The sequence below is a fragment of the Aythya fuligula genome, chromosome 1 (genome assembly GCF_009819795.1).
Source record: "Aythya fuligula isolate bAytFul2 chromosome 1, bAytFul2.pri, whole genome shotgun sequence".
NCBI classification, from domain to species: Eukaryota; Metazoa; Chordata; class Aves; order Anseriformes; family Anatidae; genus Aythya; species Aythya fuligula.
Window position 1 is genome coordinate 51453733 of NC_045559.1, and position 20333 is coordinate 51474065.

The following is a 20333-nucleotide window of genomic DNA, read 5'->3' on the forward strand; positions in this document are numbered from 1 at the left end:
GCACTGGAGGCTCAGGGGCGGCAGTGCCCGCGGCGGGCGTCTCCATCCTCTTCCTCCTCCTCCTCCTCCTCCTCCTCCCTCGGCTTCTTCTGCCCTCCTCCCCGTCAGCCCGCGGCGGAGGAGATGGTGCTGCAGGCGGCGTGTGTGTGTGTGGGGGGGCGCGCTCCTCCCTGCGTCAGGAGGTGCGGCTCCCCCGGCCCGCCGCTGCCCTCCCCTTTCCTCTCCCCCCGCCGCTTTTATGTCTGTCTTTAAACGCCGCCGCAGCCGGGGCTGGCCACATGTGCCTGCCGTCGCCGCCCGGCCGCCGCTGAGCCCCGCGCCCGCCCAGCCCCGCTCGCCGCCCCGCGCCCGCGGGGGCACCCGGCCCCTTCCCGTTGCCGGCGCCCGGCGAGCCCCGCGGGCTGAGGAGGTAAGGCGGAGGCGCAGGCGGCAGCGGCCGGTCGGGTCCCTCGCTTGTGCGCCGGACCGCCAGGAGGGGCCGGGGGTACAGCGCGGTGTCCCCCTCCGGGGACAGCAGCGAGCGAACGCCCACTGGAAGCCGCAGCCGCCCATGCGGTTTTAACGCACCGGTGGGTTAGGTTATAAGGAAGCGCGGTACTTTTTTTTTTTTTTTTTTTTTTTTCTTTCTCATTGCTATGGCGAGGGATTTACATCCTTTGCATACCACAACTGACAGAAACCCCATTCATCTCCCTCGCGTGGCGCACGTAGTGACTGTGCAGTGTGCGTGTCGGGGAAGGACGGGGCGACGTCCGGCAGGCGCGAAGAGGGGTTGCTGCCAGTCCCGCCGGCAGCGGCTGCCTGCATCCTTGTTCCGCTCCTTTCCTTCTCCCGCAGCCGCGAAGGCAGCGCCCGCGGCCTGGGCGGCGGCCGGCTCGGAGCCCGGCACTGCAGGGGCGGAGGCGCCGCCCGGAGGGGAGAGGCCGGGAGCCTCCCTCCGCCGCCCCCCGCTCTCATCCCTCATCCCTGGAGGGGCCGGCGGGCTCGGGGCTGGTGCGCCCCGGTGTCAGCCATGTTTGGGTGGGTATGATAATGAGGACCTTTTCCCAACCTCGGGGCGTCTGGGGCTTGTTTTCCGTTCAGGATGAGAATTGTTGCAGCCCACTGCAACATCTGCACGGCAACGGGCTCATGCCAGCGGTTTTCTTACCGTGATTATTTTTTTTCGCTAATTTCTAATTATTCCTTTTAGTTTCCTATTCCCGCATTTGGTGGTTTTGTTCCGATTTCGCTTGTGTTAGAGTGAACTGGGATTTCTTTGCGGTGCTTTGCTTTTGCAGTGGAAGTAAATGAGATGACTGAAATATGCCTTCACTGTTACAGTCTTGCCAAAGAGAGGTTGTAATGGGATTTATTAAATTTCAGCAAATTGCACTATGTTTTATTTGTAAAAGATGTAGCCAAGACCTCACCCTTATCAGCCATTTTATTTTGCCTGCATGATATTGCTAACATATCAAGCTCACTGACGTAGTATTGATTTCTAAGAGAAGCCTAATTATTTTCAAATAGTAGGTCACTGTGAATATGCTATATACTGTAGGATTGGAATCCAAATCTCTGCTCCCCCCTCCAAAGGAAAGTATAAATGAAGAAAATAAAAATGTAATTATCTGATGTAATGTACATTTGCACTGGATGTATTATCAATTCTGCTTTCTCCAATTGATAAAAATGTACATCTATATACCCTCCCCACCCTTTCTTCCTTTTTTTTTTTTTTTTTTTTTTTTTCTGTTTAGCAATGTGGTTTCTAGATAGTCATTATCAACATCTTATTGAAAAGGAAACTTTACAAAAATAGGTAAAGAGAGCTTAATTTTGTCTTTGCTAATATACAAGATTTTGGTCTACACATAGAACATGTTAAGATAATGTGAGAATTACAAAGTGATTCTACATTTGATGCATTTCTACAATTCCCTTTGGATTCAGTTTTGCACTTCAGATTCGAGAACAGAAAATACCATTGGTTTTGATTTGTGGATGAAAAAATGAAGCCATTTAATTGCTGTTCAGGTCTGCCACTGATAGTGAAATTGAAGAAGTCAAACTGCTGAGACATCTCAAAACTACTTTTGTGGGATGAGCTGATTCATGTTGACCTCTAGTGTCTTGTCATTTTTACAGTTTTCTTTTTTTTTCTTACAGTCAAGCAAGAGAAAAAGTAGTAGTGCAGATGAGGGCCATATAGTTTGAACAACTCTCTCAACTCTTTTTTCTCTTTTGTATACTGCAAGAGCATGTATGCACAAAACTTTTTAAATGTTGAATTTATGGGAAAAGAAAAAATAATCACAGGTTATTCACGAAAATGTTTGGGAGATAGCAACAAGAAACACACAATCTACTAATTATAGCTAATTCTTTTGGTATAAATTACATTGTTATGGTTTATTGGAATAGTTGCTGTTTGTGTGGTATAGAATAAAATTGCCTGAGAAGTATTTGCAGCAGGAATCTTTTTGGGAAGATAGATTTTCTTCTGAAAATCTCTAGTGCACAGCCAGGAGTGTCCACAATTTTAAGTGCATGTGCACCTACATCCCCAGATCATCCATTGCACTGACTCATATAAAGTTCTTCCTTGAAAAGACAGAGTATGTGTCAGTTTTTGGAAGAACAGTTTTGAGTCCTTTGCTTATAAATTTTATATATCAGCGTGCCAATAGATTGTAATAAATAAATAAATAAATAAATAAATAAATAAATGATCAGTACCAGCTTTTCAATGTGACTAAAGATCTCTGTATTCTCAGTTAGTTGCAGAAGAACTTTGACATATCATCAGGTAACATCTCAAAACTTAAGCAACTCCATTCTTCCTTGAAATTTAATTCAAAGTCGCCTTGCTGTTCCTTGGGAAATGTTCTAGGAAAAATACAATGACAAATGTTAGCTGAATGTTATTCTTCTAAAGAGCTGGGTTCACAAAATGTGGCAAGTGCATACTAAATAGCATGAAATAACATTGGTAACTGTTAGAAGAGTTTTAAGGGCGTGGTAATAACTGATCTGAGCTACCCAGAAGCCTGCACTGAAACATAATTCTTTTTCACTCTGAAGTTTGTGGTTCCATATTTGCTATATGGAAGAAAGAAAAGAATAAGACTGTGTAATATTATGTACAGAAAAGCCTTGAATCTAGTTCATGGTGGCAGTAGTCTGTCTCCCACTTTGGGAAAATAGACTTCTGCTGTTGGCAGATGCTATTATTTTTGTATTTCAAGTGCCAGAAATTCATACTGCAGTGCTAGTGATTCAGCATGCTCTTCTTATGCTAAAATGGAGAAGGGATGGGAAATTGGAATAGGGAGTTTCCAATATAGGACTTTCTATAAGGGAATTTGTATTAATCAATTTCTTTTTAAATTCAGGGATTTACTCTAATTTAAAAGCATGAATTATATCATGAAATTAAACAATCAGATCTGAGGAGAACCAAGATTTGTGATAACCTGTCTGTGAACAATTCTTTTTTTTTTTTTTTGCTTATGTGTAGAAAACAAACAAAGAAGAAATCATATATATATATATATATATATATATATTTTTTTTTTTTTTTTTTTCCCCAAGGACAACCTGATTTACTTATTGATAATTCAGATGCATAGAGGGAAGAAAATTAAGGTCTTAGGGCAACTATATATCTGATAATGTCTAATTTTCAATACTACATTTTGAAACTTAATAACTTCAGTGCTTAAATTAATTAATATATTTTCATTTCCTCTCCCATCTGAAAAGTGTGATAAGATTTTATAATAAAATCATGGTCATGGTGTAGTTTATATGGTTAATATAGAAAATAGAGATTTTATTTCATGTTGCTGACAGTTATGACTTTTTTACTTCACCAGTGAAAAGTGAAGTATCTTCAGAATTGCTAGCATTATTTCACACAACTTCAGCTGGAAGAGCAGGATCTACTAAATTTGAGTTTTCTCCATTAGAATAGGAATTTACAGGCAGCACACCCCCCAAGTTTGTGAAGTATTTCAGTGAAGCTGACTGAGAAGAAAATGCTGAGAAATCTATGAAAGCTGGTGAGAAATTACTGTAAGATGAATAAAGTTCAAAGATTACATGCAATGAAAAAAAAAAGGACATTCAGGAGCTCTAGGTTGTTACATTCTCTCTCAGATATTTCTCTTCCGATGTTGATGTTGAAGAAACATTTCTAAGAAAGAAATCTTACTCTTCTTATAAAACCATTGCGTTTTTCTTAAAACTGTAGGGTGTTCTCCAATAACTATACTTCAGGGAGACTAGTCTGGGGTAGAAATTTTAATCAGGTTCTTGATGCATGACTGGAAGAATGTTTTATTGAAACTGAGAAAAAATTTCCCAGTAATATTAAGGAGACCCAATGTCACTGAAGTTTGTATAACTATCCATATTTACAGCAAGACTGAACTTAACCTTGTGTCTTTAAATATAGTTGATTGTGAGAAGAAAATGCTGAGAAATCTATGAAAGCTGGTGAGGAACTACTATAAGACCAATAAACATCAAAGGTTACATGCAACAAAAAGAACAAAAAATAATTGCTATAGTCTAAATGATTTAACTTTATAGAGATAGTGGAATCAAAAATATTCTTTTTGTTGTTGTTTTCAAGTTTCCCATAACCCACAGGTTTTTATTTATTTATTTATTTTGATACACTATAATGTATTATCTGTAGTGTGCATTAGTATGTCTCAGATACATTTATCTACATTTTTTAGTGATATTAAGTTTCATTGCACAAAATATAATTATCTTTCATTATCGTAGGGTTAGGTACCTCTTGAATCTATTACTAACAGGCTGCATTAAATGGGCGAGGGCGAAGTCCTGTATCATGTAGTTTGATATACTGAAGAGCAGAATAATGTCTGCTTGAGTATGTAGGTAAAATGGACTTGACTAGGCAAAAAGAGTATGGTGCATATTCTTGTTTCCGCCAAAAGACATAATGCTGCATTGCAGCACTAATTCAGTCTGTTAAGTGCGTACTGTAACACAATGCAACTCTTGCTGAAATAATTATCTGTCTGCACACAGATTCCCCGAGAAATCGCCATTCTTCACAGTTCAGTAATCCCACAAAACCAGGTTTGCAGTCTTCTTTCTCTCTTATTCAGACATGACCATTAGCTGCACCAATTATCTGATTCCTTTTTGCCGAGTCACAGCAGTCTTTTAGTCCTCCCATTTTCTGTATTGGTTGTTTCAATACACTGCCTAGATTTATAAGTTTCCTTTAAGGTGCAAAAGCTCCTCTTCACTTTGGCATGTAATTTCATTGACTGAAAACTTTGACATGAATGTCAGTCAAGATATTTTCTGAATGTCTGCCATGGTGAGCGTTTTGGCTTTTAGTTCTGTGTCCTGTACTGAATCACCCATTTCTTCAATTGGAGTCAAGGTGGAGGTTTTGTCAATAGGAATATATAAGCTTGTGGTAATACTCATACACTGTGTGCTGCAACAGTCTACCCTCAAATCTGAGAGATATATTGCTTTTTGGTATCCCTCCAGCATCATGGTCGTATGTTAACTGCTTCATCTGAGAAGATCAATGAGCTCCAGAGAAAATAACTTTTTTTTTTTTTCTTTAACGTTAAACATTAAATTTAAAATGGTATCCATTCTTTCCCTTTTCTTATTTTTAATGATGGTACAGTAGCTTATTAAGACTGCTAGAAGATTTTTTTTTCCTGAGCTTGTTTGATATTCCTTTATGAAGTACAGACACATTTATTTTCCTTCTTCCAATTTAGATGAAAATTGAAACCATTTTTGATCAAAGATTTGAGGATTATTTGTCATTTGTTAAAATCTGAATGTAAATAATTCTACTGAGATGCTTTGATCAGATGTAAAAACATGATAACAGAAATAAATTACACTATGTTAGAAGAGAATGGAGGGTTTATTGGACATTCCTTTTCAGAGAAGAATGCATTACTTTTCAAAATGTAAAAATAGTCATGTTTTAATTTGTCAGAAAAGCATCTCTTAGAAGTTCCTTAATATCAGTTATATCAGTTGTTATTATGGCATTGTGGGATGTTTTACACAAAATTGCTTTAAGAATGGCTTTTTATAGTGGCTTGTTTGGTAATTGCAAGAATTACCAAACAAGGCATGGGGCAGTTGTACTCATTCTACTTTCAAATTTGCCAGTGAGTGTTTTTTATTTTTTTTTATTTTTTTTTTTTTTGTACCTGTTTTTCTGTACAGGTTTGAAAGTCTCCAGCATCATAACTAAATTGTTTATTGGTACTATGCAATTGAGAAAACTGGAAGTACCGTGTTGGTCTACTAAGTGTCTATATATTGGCACGCAGATCTGACAGTGTCTAATGAAAATGTGTCAGAAAGGAATCCCTCACTATATCCAGAGTAAAGGTGAACAGGAACAGGCAGGGTTGAACAGAACTATTACAAATCCCTTACAAGAAAATACATATAAGAAAAATTAGGAGAAAAGAGTATGCAACAGAATGTTTCTGAATGTGTCTTCCACTCTTTTGGCTCACAGAATTCCTGTGAGTACTACTGCAAATGCCTGCAGTTTGGTTAGCAGAGCCTTTGCAGGTTTTATCTCCCTGTGCTAGCATTTCAGAATTTGTTCCTGAACCTAAGTAAAAAGCTGTATAGCAAGCTAAGCTCCAGATCTTCTAAGGAGCTAATTTAGGTCTGAATTCCATATTGTAAGGGATTATTATTGCTTAATCTGCTAATAATGTGGCAGTCTAATCAAGTTTATTTCTGCATGCTGATCCATTACGGCTTGATTCTTCTCCCACAGAATAAAATAACAAAATTCCCACTGTCTTCTGAGAAGGAAAGTTTGGGTCTTCAGTTTTCTTGATGTGTCAGAGAAGACTCACTGTTTTATCTTTCACTACCAGAAAGAAATAGGAATATTTACATATCAAGAACAATACTAGTAAAACATCATAAAAATCCAGCTAATTTGACTTAGCAACTTGTTTCCCCAAATTTTGCTCATGCTAGCTCAGATTTTGATTACTGTTAATTCAATGACTTTTTTTTTTTTTTTTTCTAAATTTCTCTTAACTGAATTTTGATACTGTTCAGCAATTTCTGCTCTTCTAAATTCCCTCAAACAATAAAGACAGTTGTCAGGTCAATTTAAGATTAATTTTGGAGTAGAAGGATTTTACATAAGAAAAGGGATAGCATCTTTCTTTTCTGCTTTGAGTTGTGGAAAAGTCCAGAGAAAAAATATATTCTCTAGTATATGTGATAATAAAAATTTCCTTTCAATGTTTTCATCTGACGTATGACATCAGTTGAATTATGAAAAGGGTGGGTGAAACTGCCTGGAAACCAGAATTAAATCAGTGCACCTAATTCCATGACACAGATCTAATACAGAAAAACAGAACAAACAAAACAAAACACAACAACAACAACAACCAGCAGCTTTAATAAGGCTAAGTTACATTTTAGGCATTTTACTTCTAATCCAAAGTGCTGGTAGTCAATAGTATCGTGTAGTAATAATTTACCATATGTGGCAAGATTTAGGAGTTGGAGCTTAAAATGATGACGGTAATGTCTGAGTCTATTCTACCAAATTCTGTAACTTGTTGGTAATTGTGGTGGTTTGTTATGTACATTCGTTAATGAGATCATCAAGGAGAACCAGTCCAATCACATAATGCTGTATTACTGTAGAAGTCTCTGTAGAAGGTAGCTAGCACTGGAACTGAAAGAACAATTTAACAGAATTTGGCATGATATTTCCTAATTATTACTTGATGCTAATGAAGAATTTCAGTTCTGTACTTGACTAGAGCCAAAGTATGTGGGAAGCTAAAATAGTGTTTTATAGGTAGAAGTGCTAATGTTCAATAGTATGTTACAAAACAAAGCTTGTTCAGTGATTCCTGATTAGCCAGCTCTGCTGGTGAATAACTTAACTAGGTATCTCCTTATTGAGCCTTTACTCAAGGGCATTCATATCCAGACACAACTTGAGCGTTTTTTTATTTGCCTTCTGTATGGTTGATCAAAGAAACAGGCTTCTGTGTAAGATTCTTGGGATGTGTGCTGGGAGTTCCTAACATAGAGTCCTTGCAAAAATCAACTGGGACTGCATTTTGAAGTACATCTAATGGTACTGTCTGCTGAGGTAGGACTTCTTATCTGGTTTAGCACAGACTCTTCTAGTACAGAAAACAAATTGTGAAGTCTGACAGTTGGAGATCACTTGTGAATTTGTGATGTATCCTGAAAGACGTTAGCAGTGTAATCTTTAATGCAGTCTGGACAGTGAAACATACTGAATTAGAAAACCAATACAATCAAAAAACTTGCATTGTCCCAGCAGTCTGCTGAGCATGCTTCTGGCATTTCTCAAATATTGCAGTCTATACTGTGATATTGCTATTGATAACAGCCTGCTTAATGGAAAGTTAATGAAATGCAAATTAATATTGCTAGGGCTTGATATTTTTTATTTCAGTTTATTGTGAAGTGTAGCAATGCAGTGACTCATCTGTGAGAGCAGCAGATAAATCATATTGCTGCCCTGCAAATCACTATATCTAAAACATTGTAGACCTTTTAAAGTATTTTAATAAGTTATGATAAATAGCTGGTCTTTCAGACTGTAAATACCATTTGTTGCTTACAGTTTGAAAAGGATTTCAGACATACAGACAAATACCGATGTAGGTTCACCAATGCAACTTTCGTATTAAATACTTGTTTCATTTTCACTTGCAATCCCAGAGTTTATTAGTAATTACTGCAACTGAGAAGCTGAAGTAATTTACATTGGTGGTTCAAAAGGAAAGGAAAAGTTTGGAATGTGACTAGAAGTAGTTGAAGTACAAGAGTCCCAAAGCTCCATTAGGATTATTTAAATGCTTCAACTGTATTATTAGTTATTATAAATGCTTCAACTGCATTACTAGTGTCTGTATCCTGGTTCTACTTAAATATTTCAGTCACAACTACTGAACAGCGACTAGAACAGGACGTAAGGTGGTATGCCAGAGGTGTAGATGGTGAGAGGAGACAGTAATGGGAAGCAGAGAAAAAGTGACAAGGCAGTGACTACAAGTCTAGGGAATAAATGGGAGGAGGTTAGAAAGGAGTGCAGTATGCAACTGGAGTGAAGTTTAGTTTTAAAATGCTAGGAAAATATTGGAAAGGTAATTGTCTTGTCAGCCATGAGGCTGGTGATACTTTTGTTGACAAAGGTTTTAGTTCTGCTTTTCTGAAGTATCTTCCGGATAAGGTGCGGGCTGCATTCCAGTGGCTTAACTTCTTTCTGTGTGATCTGTCACTGGACTCTCAAGCAGCCTTGAGGTGCTTGATCTCATGAGATATTGATCAATTATGATAACCAATTATTGTGCTATTAGTCCAGTAACATATACAGTTCTCAGCTATGTATGAGTTCAGCATAGGGTACCGTCTTCATTCTACAGACCAGATGATGCAGCAAGTCCATAAGCAACACCTGAAAGTTCCCAGGTATCCTGTAACTAATTTTTGATTCTCATCAGTTAGGAGTTTTGGTTACACTCCTCATGTAAATCTATTCTCACTTTAGGGTTTTGAAGAAGCTTAACACATAATCTAAATCCCTTTTAATACTCTTAATTGTGCAGATGGCTTTACACATATTAGGTTTGTCCCATGTGAATAGTGGAGAATTTTTTTTTTGGTCTGTACATGCACATTTGAAACAGTACGCTTTTTAAATGGGTTTGGTTACAGTTTCTCAGATGATTATGTATGGTTAATTATTTCATATTTCCAAGAAACTACCTAAAACATCAAAGCTTTGAAGAGATGAGCCTCCCTCATTGTAAAATGATTGTGATCATATATTCCTAGAAAAAGAATATGGGAGAAAAAGTCTCCCTTCCTTTTGAAGTACTGGGTTCATACTATACATGAAAATCTTAATTGAAGTATGATTTTCAGAAATGGCTCCCAAAATTTAATATACTTTGTTTAAACTATATTTTTAATAAACTCAGCAGCTAAAGTAGAGATATTGTGAGGAAAGAATGGAACTGGGTTCCTAAATTTTATATAAGGTTCATGTCCCAATGTGCCTACTAAGAAGAATCTGGTTATGCTGCCAGATTGAAATATGAAAAATTAGTCTGTCAGTCTAAACAAAGCCCTCAAGTGAATGAAATGCATTTTATACAAGTATTTAAGACCAATATGTGAACTTAAGTCTTACAATTTGAAAGTAGTTTAATATTCCTTTCTTCTCTTTTTGTCCTCAAATCAGAGATAAGCAGAAATAGGTAAAACAGAGCATATGATTTCTTAATTTTCTTCTGCATGGTATAATAATATTCTTTTATTGTTGCTATTATTATTCTTCCACAGATACTTTCAATAGGACAAACAATCGGGAACAGAAGTGCTTATTCTGATTTCCTACTATCAAAGACTCAGTCTACATCATAAATCTATTTCTTCAAGATTTTTGTCCAAGCAGAGGGAGAGCTTTCTTCAGTGCTTCTCCACCTGTTTCAATTGAACTTGACTTCTGTATTTTTCTTAGAGTACAAATGCCTAAGAACAGCAAGGTAGTGAAAAGAGAACTAGATGATGAGGTCATTGAGTCTGTTAAGGACCTTCTCTCTAATGAAGACTCTTCAGATGATGCCTTTAAGAAGAGTGAGCTTATGGTTGATGATCAGGAAGAAAAAGATGTAGATGTTGAAGAAGGCTCAGATGTGGAAGATGAAAGACCAGCTTGGAACAGCAAACTCCAATATATTCTGGCACAAGTTGGATTTTCTGTGGGACTTGGGAATGTGTGGCGATTCCCATATCTGTGTCAGAAAAATGGTGGAGGTAAGTCTTGTGATAGCAGTAGCTAAGTGATGAAGCTAACCTTTAAGATTTCAAGGTTAGCACAGATAATCACAGTAAAACCTGCTATGGCTTGTCAGATTTTTCTTTTAATTTATGCCAGAGCCTACGAGGAATAAAGCATATTCTTTTTATTTAGAGAGACATACTGGCTAAAGTAAGTAGTAGATTCTTCTTAGATTTCAGGGCAGAAAGTTTCTTACAGTTTTTGAAATGAACTTAACCAGGGGTTAAGCAAAACCATACTAGGTCTTTCGGGAGGGGTTGCATTATTTAGGACCTGGTTATCGTTGTGCTAAAATGTTCTGCATTGTACTTGCACAATAAATCAAACCATTAAATATTCATCTACTTTAAAGAGCAAAGCAGTATTCAGTCTTTAGTATTTAGCAGTACTAAGCTTCACAGTTTTGCTTTTTAATTGCCTTTAGCTCCTAGGCCATTTTTTATAGATAATTAATTATATAGATAATAAAATTTACATTAAGGAAATATATCTGTTTGTTCTGTTACATGGTTCTATTTTCCTAAATAAGTTATCTATCACTTAAAGTAATAAAATCAAGCATTTTATTTATTAGCTCTATGGTCATGAATGTAGAACGAAGTAGTTGACTGGAAGTTTTCCTCCAGGTTTAGTGTTTTATCCTATGCTGTACTGTACCCTACTACATTAATACTACATTAATACTACATTCATGTTCATCCTGTTCTAGCGAACTACTTAGCTGAATTTGAAACAAAACTGTTGCTTTTCCTTATACAAAAACTGAAACTGTGTTACAGAACAGAAAATAAAGAGTAACATTTTATTCATGCTGGATTTGAGTAGTTGAATGGCAAAACTGATGTAACTGAGAAATATAGAAATAAGCCTAGAGTATAATCAGAGTATAATTCTCTATATGTTCTCTCATTCAATTTAAACAGTAGAAATTGAGGTTTTACTTTCACATCTTATTTTTCCAGGATAAAATCTAATTTCTTTTATAGCTGTTGTAAGATTTTTTCACTCTCATTTAACTTCCTTTTTGTTTCTCCTTTATTCTGGAGAGAACATCATTAATGGTTGATTTAATGGTTTGTGTGAAACCTTTTTTTTTTTTTTTTTTCCATCTGTAACAGTGATGTTAACTGAGAAAACAGAAGTTGAATGTAGTTTCTCAAAAAACTTATTGTCACTGAATGACAACCTCCTCTAGACTACTAGACACTATAGACTTGACCACTACTACTTGTTCCATTTGTTAAATTGTTTCAAAACAAACTAATTCTAGTTACAGTTGTAGCTATTAAAATACTTATATTCTATATCCTTTCATTCTAAGTGTGGTGTAAGGATGTAGCTCAAGACTAATGCATTAGAGTGGTTTGTTTTGGATATTTGTGTTCTTTCTGAAAGTCTGCATTTAATATAGTTAGTTAGCGCATTGGATTCTGCTTCAAACCAACAGAAAAAGATATGTTGGTAAGTTCCTTAGACTACTGGATTCATATTATCAGGAGCTTTTAAAGTTACTCTGACAGTGAATGCAAATTTAATTCAGGTCAAATATAAATGTATTAAAAGTAATTATAATTTCACATTTTAAAAACAACAACAACAAAAACCGTTAAGGGAGTCAGGTATTTCATTAATCAAACTTGAAAAAATAAATATGCAATCATTTTATGTGTACAATGATTTCAGGAACTATATTGTGTAGAATGGTTTGTGGAGATGCAATGTTTTCTACACATGGCCAGGACAAGGAGGTATTTTGCTTTTAACAGTAGTTTTGCATCATTTTAGCAATTTACAAGCTTCAGTGGAAAGCAAGTGATCATTTGAGTGAAAACTTTCTTGGCTTTCAAGTTAACTATAATGCAGGATAGAAAAGATGATACAAAACATTGAAGCATATACGCTGGGGCATGTAGATGGACAGATAATTCTCACAGATGTGTAAATGAATAAGGGAAGAGGGGGAAGGAAGGAGGGAGACGTTCAAACACATGGTAAAAAAAATTACACAAATTTTACTTGAGGTTACAGTGTTCTGCTAAAGAAATGTTATTATATATGTTTCATTCCAAGCAAAATTAGTGTTTTTATACAACCCATTCAAAATATCAGTATCAGAACTGTTTTGTAGTCTTTTGCTGAGGAAGCTTTACTGTAAATTCCTGTTGAAGTCTCTGAAGATAATGTGAACTTAACGGGGATTTTTATTACAACTGCTTCAGAGGAGTATATGGTAATGTCTCCACCTTTAATGATGTTCAAACATTTTTCATTTTCTTCCCTAACTTTAAACAACTTTTATCTGGCAAATACCATCAGGCAAGATGAGTCTAATAAATAGTGGAAAAAACAATAAATGCACTACAAGCTTAAAACAAAAAGAAGGAAATAAAACATAGTTACTCATTAAAGATTTTCCTTCACAAATTTATTCTAACAGTATTCCAAAAAGTATTCCAAAGCCAGTAAACGAAGGTAAACTTAACCATGTAGTAATCTTATTTTTTTTCCTTTTTTTTTTTTTTTTCAAACTAACGAAACATAAACAACAAAATAAACATAGAACAGACACAGAAAAGTTAGCATGAATGGATGTATTCTATTAGGGGATTTTGTGGAGACAATATTTGGTGTCTACCACCCTGCTTACTGTAGAGATTTTCCTTGTTTGTGGCTATGGTCTGTGTTGTGCCAACACTATTGACATCAGAACTATATTCCACTTCAGTGAAGTATCTGTGTTTGGTTTAGTTGTAACTTCTTTATTGGTACAATGCTACACTATTTGAACATCCATAGATATCTTTCCAATCTCTAGTTTTAGTTCTGGTCTGTAGCATGAAAACAAATTTCCTCCACTTAATTTTTGGAGATCCTTTAGCAGTCCTTCCTGTTGTTTTAATTCATACAAATTCATAAGCGTTTAATGTTATTTTTATGCTTATTTAAGTTACAACTAGACTGGGCAGCTCCTTGCTGGCTTTCACACTTGGCTCTCCCAGAAAAGGTTTATTGTAAGAGGTGACCAAAGAGGCTGGTATGCACCTGTGATGAACTTCACTCTAGTCTGGGATGTAGCTGGAATACAGCAAGTATTAAAAGAAAGAAAAAGGCTGGGAAGAGACTGAGAGCCCTTCAGGGTTCTCATTTGCTTGACTTGGGATAAGAGAGCACCGAAAGGAGTTCTAGGATCTGTGAGTGAGGGGGGCTGAAAGTGTTCAATAAAGTTTTGAGGAACTGACTATAGACTTATGTCTCCTTCAACTTTATCCTCCCCGTAGGTCCCTCTTCTCCCTGGTAGGCAGTGCCTAACCCTCGCCTGGCACTTAATGCCCCTCTTTCACTCTTTGCAGACTAATAGATTAAAAATCTGTTGCTTTCTGAATGCCTCAAAAAGGTGATTTGCATTGGAAATGAGTATACTCAAATTTAAAAGTTTTTGATATTAATCATTTTTACACTACGCCACTAATTTGTTCCTATATGAAGACAAATGCTTTTACAGATAGGCGCAGTTCCTGTATAACAACTTCAAAACAGAATTTCAAGAATAAATGTCAAGTTAGGAAGTAAAACTCAATAATATATAATTATAGCTTTTTATTTATTTATTTATTTGTATTTTTATTTTTGTATTTTAGTCTATATTGCTCTTTGAGCAAAATATAATAATAAAATATTTTTTGTAATAATTCCAATAGAAAATTGACTACTTAGGGTGGACAATATCACATGCTGGTAAAAATGAGCAAAGTTTCAGTGAATTCAGAGAACACACCATTCTTTAAATCACCTGGAGCTGAAGCCAGTGTGAATAGAAGGGCAATAATTAACACAGTATGATAACAAATCATTGTTTTTTAGACACTGATACAAGTCTTTGTCTTACAATATTTAATTACAGAGTCAGAGAGGAGTTATATGAAGTAGGAGAACAGATATAACATCTGTTAGCACCACACAGGACAGTTCTTCCTCATACACTCTGTCCAGTTTGCTCATGCACTCAGTCCTGTTGCCTCCTTTCATTGGTTTTGGTGCTTGTCAGTCTTTGGATTCAGTGGAATCTGAAGTGGTTCAATCCACAGTTCATCTTCATGAATGTGTCCTAATCACATTTGGGCTGTTCTGGATGAGGGAGGAATACTGAAGTTCAGGAAGTTGACAGAAGAGCAAGACACTGAAGATAAACTGGAAGAGGGGAGCAGGAAGACCTTTTCCTGATGATTAACACACTCACTTGTTTTTTTGATCCCTATTTTGTTCTCTACTAGTGTACTTTATTTGTTATTTGATGACTTTCTAATACATCGACTGACCTCAAAACTGGGATGACTCTTCCCTTCCTGTTTCTCCATTAAGCCGTGATATCTCTTGTGCCTTCATGTGGACAAGTGATCCTGGCCTTCATCTATATTAGCATGCTGTAGATTCAAAGCTGCCTCAGTTTCCTGTGATTAACAGTGAGCCTTAAAAATAAGCATCAGGTCTACTCAGTCAAACAATGAGGTTAACAAATAGTGAAAAAGTAGACCTATATTTTCGTGCTGTTCATTGCAATCATCTTGTAAGTAGCTTGCACAACTTCCAACTTTTTCAAGCAAAGGAAACATTTAAAGTTTATTCTGTTTGGTTAAAGTAAAAAGTTGAACTCAAATGGTACATTCACATATTAGAAGTAAACGAAATATATTTTGTTTTGTAATTTCATGGGCATTAACTTAATTGACTTTATTTTATTTTGTTTTGTTTTATTTTATTTTGTTAAGATCAGTTGTTTTAATATTTCTGTAATATAAGAAAACAAAATAACTAGTAAATAATGATAAACAGATAAAGGTGTGAGTAGCATGAAGAAATCTATAGAGGATTACCTTGCTAATACATTTTGAAAAGATTGACACATGGAATCATATCAGGATGTTCTATAGTGACGTAGTCTGGATTTTACACTGAAATACCATTAGTCGGAGCGGTTAAGTTCTGTGGGCTTATAAAACCAAAGCAGCTATTTCTAAGAAATACTGAGGAAACAATATATAAATGCTTAAAGACTAAGTAGTGACTAGATGCTAGTCTTGTCTAATTTTAGTGGAATGGGAGCAAAACAAGTATACTCATGTCTTTCCAACACTGATTATGGACTCTGTGACTTTGTTATTTAGATGTAGATCAATAATCTATAATCAGTGGCTAGAATTCATTGCGATCTTCAATATTAGTTTTTGAATTCTCATTCACCCTATAGTATCAGACTCACAAAATTCCATTGTACCTTATTCAGTACACTGAAGATGTCTGATTTTTACTTTGGAAGCCTAATTCTTCTTTAAAGCTGATTGGCAAGAGGATTTTCATCCTTTAGGCACAGTTTTGTAAGTAAGCACATGTGAACATATTAAAACTGTGAAAGATTACTGACAGGAACTCCATCCTATCAGCTGGATAGACTATAAATATACTGATAAAACCTAAAACCTTTTATTAGAGTTTTCCTGATGAGAGCCGTTAGTGTTTTGTAACTGTGAATAAATTCAGTGTAAACCTTTGGTATTTTGTTGAAAAATCAAAAACAAACAGACAAACAAACAAACAACAACAACAACAAAAAAGCTGTGTTGTGCACAGTACTCCCTATTTCCTGAAATCAATAAATCATCTGTATTTTTGCTGTTAATTCTAGTGAAGAAGTATGAGTTATATTTTTTTATATGTTTTATTTCTTATTGAGATGAAAATATTATTTATATATATATATATGAAAATCAATGTTTAAGGCCAAAATATGCCAAAAAAGTGACTTTACAGTAGAGTAATTTTTAAACTGTAGAAGGCAAATCTGGGGATATTGTACTACAGAATTGTAACCACAATAAATAGTTTATTTGGCAGATGTGGCAGACAATATGTATGTAACTAATTTTAGTATGCTGTTCAAGGCCAGCATGTATAATTTATTGTTCTAATTCAAATAAAAACGATCCTTATTCAATACTGCTACTCCAAGGACACGTTTTCATGGACTGGCAAATAAGAGACATGCTGAACTGTTTCCATAGTAATTCTGTTTTATCATGAAGTAAAGATATCTTACAGGTTATTGAAGTATATCTTGCTTCAAGAGAAGGCTGAAACAAAATACTTGCTCAGAGATTCTGTGGTTTCACATGAATTATAGGACACAGAAACATTCTGAAGCTTTGATACACAGCTGTATATTCTAGCTGTGTCTAAACCACATTGTATTGAAAGCCAGATGTGCACCATTGTCCATTACGTCCTTCTTTTGGGGAGGGATACAAGATCGGAAGGGAGCTCAGCAGGTTTGAGTGATCAGAGGGGCCAGTGTGTCAGGTCCTCTGCACAGTCTCTGTAGTATAGGGATAATCTCTGCTGGCCATCCAGATTGAATTACAGGGTTGTGTAATGTATAATGTAATGTGGATATAACACCACATTTATTTAACTCATTTAGTTGAATCTAATGGATAAATCTTGCTACTTAAGTTGATACTGCACCTTAAAGCACCCACATCAGCCCAGTCTTTAAACATGTGCTTAACTTTGCAGCCTTGTGATTAAGGTTGTGGACTGGGACACTGAAGAGCTGGGTTCAGTTCCTGCTCTAGTGCAGTCATCCAGTGGGATACTGGGTAAGTCATTTAGGCCCCAATTTTTTGAGATGTTTAGGCTTTTCTCTACCTAGCCATGAAACACCTATCTAATTAAGGCATCAGGTATCATTTACATTAGTGTTACACTATTTTAAAAAATGTTGGTTTTCAGTGAATTATACAACCACATTTTGAGAGCTAGTGATGCCTAAGCTTCTGTATTTCATTTACATTGTGAATTAACAATATAGTTCTGTCTCACAGACAATTTTGGGGAATGATGGTGATAAATCAAGGATACTTAATGGTATTATATGTCTTATATATTTTTAGACAGATAGTCATCCTCATTTGAGAATGTTGTTACTCTGTTTCTCAGTTTTCATCACATTTATATCTGTCTCTCTTGTCTCTTTTTACACTGTTAAAAGTAAGTCCTTTGTGTTCATTTCATTATGTGCACATATAAGATGAACCAGAAGAGATGCCAGAGTACTGATTGAGAATATAGCCGCTGTTGCAGGACAAATAATAATTATAATTGCATACTTAAATAGACAGTATATACTGTACTGATATAGGTACATGCAACATAGTATTTGTCTCTGTGAGGTAGCATTGTATCGTCAAAATCAGTACTTTGTTCAGAACATAATTTCTTGAACAAATGCTGATCAAGCATTATCATTGCATTGTCATGCAAATAAATCTCAAGAAGCTACTTCATTGCTAACAATAGTGTATACACTCTAGGGTAAATAAGATCAATAGTTTTTTTTTGGTCCATCAGTAATTTTTCTCAGATTTTCTTCCTCTTCTCTTCTTCCTTATTTTTCTTAGGATCAAGACTTAAGTTACTCCATGCTTTGGATCATTATAAAATCTTTATAAGCAAAACTGATGTCCAGTTCATGAATATTTCATGAAGAGCAAAACAGCAAATGGACTTAAATAGGAGCAGATGGCACCAGAAAATCTGAGGCCTCTGCACAGTTTACAAAATTTTAAATTTTCTTAAATAAAGCCTATTCCATGAGAATAAGCCACCTACCAAGGATATGTAAATTTCAGTGTATTTTGATAGATTCATGAAAAAAAAAAAAAAAAAAAAAAAAAAAACAACAAAGGGGGCATTGAGTAAAGGAACTTAAAGTAGGACTTACCTGGAGGAGGATAAATCCAAAATTCGCTTCTGAACTGTGCTCAGCTTCTCTCTCATCACAGAGGTGAATAGGCTGATTGGACAACTTCATAGCTGTCTCTGGGTTATCAATTTGTAGCCTTGCTTTGACATGTTACAGTCTGCACCTCTTGTGCTTCTCTTACAATGATTGTGATCAACAGACTTAGGCCCTTTGAGCTGGGTGGACAGCATAGTACCCTCCCTATATTGCAGCGTAATTGTCACTTATGTGAAAATTAGGTGCCATATTGCTAATTGCTCATGTCAAAATGTTGTGTTAGCTCTAGTCCTAAATACTCCTCATCAGAAAGGATCAAGTTTGGCTCTGAACTGCCAGTGCACTTAGCATATGGATATATTTTGCTTGGAAGTAGTTTTGCTGAAATAAATGGAGATTCATCCCAAAGTTAGAATTGTATATAACCACTTTCTGGAAATACAACACTGAAAAGGGGATTTGTTTCACTTATATATGTCTAAAGATGAAGTAAGAGTTGTGTTTTCAAATGTCTTTAAGAAGAGCTTGTGAGTACAGGAAGGGGGCTATCTGGATCTACAGTACACCATTTCATTTCCACCTCATGTCTCTGGTATTTGTCTGGAGCCTGGTATAAATGAGCCCATACAGTTCTTTGCTTAGCTGAATAGTATCACTGTTCTGCACACTGGGAAATCCCCTTTTCGAGCATCTTAGGTGCACGTGGTGAGAGGAACACTACAGTCTTCTGAAACTGTGCTGAAGATTGGATGTAATTCAGAGTATTGTAACAGCACAGTATGCTCTGTATTTCCCTTATAAATTCAGTCTGGCTGGTCTGTTACAAACCCAGATTTAGAGTTTCTTTAGGAAATGTTGATTTAGCTCCTGAAAGTTTGACCTAAAACATTTGTGAATATGCCCAAATTTTCATGCGAGCAAACAACTAGATTAGGTAATGACTCACTTTTAGTAAAGTTTGCCTCAAAATATTACAGTGCTTTAGAAATAAGATATCTCTGTGTTTTTCTTATTTTACAAGATTTGTGGCCAAGATCCAGTTAAAATTACACTTTGCATGTAGTAGAGAGAGCTTCGTCATGAATGACACTAGCTCAAACTTAAAGATATTAGATGGTCTCATATGAGTTGTGTTAGATTGTGACTCTTCCTACACTGTCTCTGATTTCTACTTTGTTCATTTTGTAGGTGCCTATCTTGTGCCATACTTAATCTTGCTACTGGTCATAGGGATTCCACTCTTCTTCTTGGAGCTTTCTGTGGGGCAGAGAATCCGCCGAGGGAGTATTGGTGTATGGAATTATATCAGCCCCAAACTTGGAGGAATTGGATTTGCAAGCTGTGTAGTAAGTTTTTTACCTTAACTGTATGATTTATGTCCAATCTGTGTGATCCGAACTGTTTTGCTACAAGAAATGGACAGTGATCTGTAGCTGGGCTTCAGGGTCAATGTACAATGTTTTTTGGAAGATACTAAAACTTATATTAGCACATTAAAATGGTTATATGGATGTTTGTACAACCCGTTTACTAGTATTTTTGTATTTTTGAAATTAAGAACTATGGAACACCTTAGACATCTGGGAGAAAAATAGCCTGTAGAAATATAGGTGTCTCATGATAAATATGGGGAAAAGTGAAAGTGTAACAAATTGACAT

At 36.1% G+C, this 20333-nt stretch overlaps 1 protein-coding gene across 4 annotated transcripts in view; it reads left to right on the plus strand.

Annotated features, from left to right (window-relative positions):
* Positions 1 to 347: 347 nt before the first annotated feature.
* SLC6A15 (solute carrier family 6 member 15) overlaps positions 348 to 20333 on the plus strand; it is a 43009-nt gene continuing 23023 nt past the window's right edge. Inside the window, exons 1-4 of one of the 4 annotated variants that reach the window (XM_032187452.1) lie at positions 951 to 1020; positions 5050 to 5100; positions 10384 to 10857; positions 19863 to 20020. In XM_032187452.1, coding sequence (XP_032043343.1) covers positions 10569 to 10857; positions 19863 to 20020 — 447 coding nt within the window. In that variant the 5' untranslated portion in view covers positions 951 to 1020; positions 5050 to 5100; positions 10384 to 10568. Of the gene's footprint in view, positions 410 to 445; positions 570 to 941; positions 1021 to 5049; positions 5101 to 10383; positions 10858 to 19862; positions 20021 to 20333 lie in introns of those variants that run through there. The other 3 variants (XM_032187443.1, XM_032187459.1, XM_032187435.1) reach the window with 3 other exon arrangements.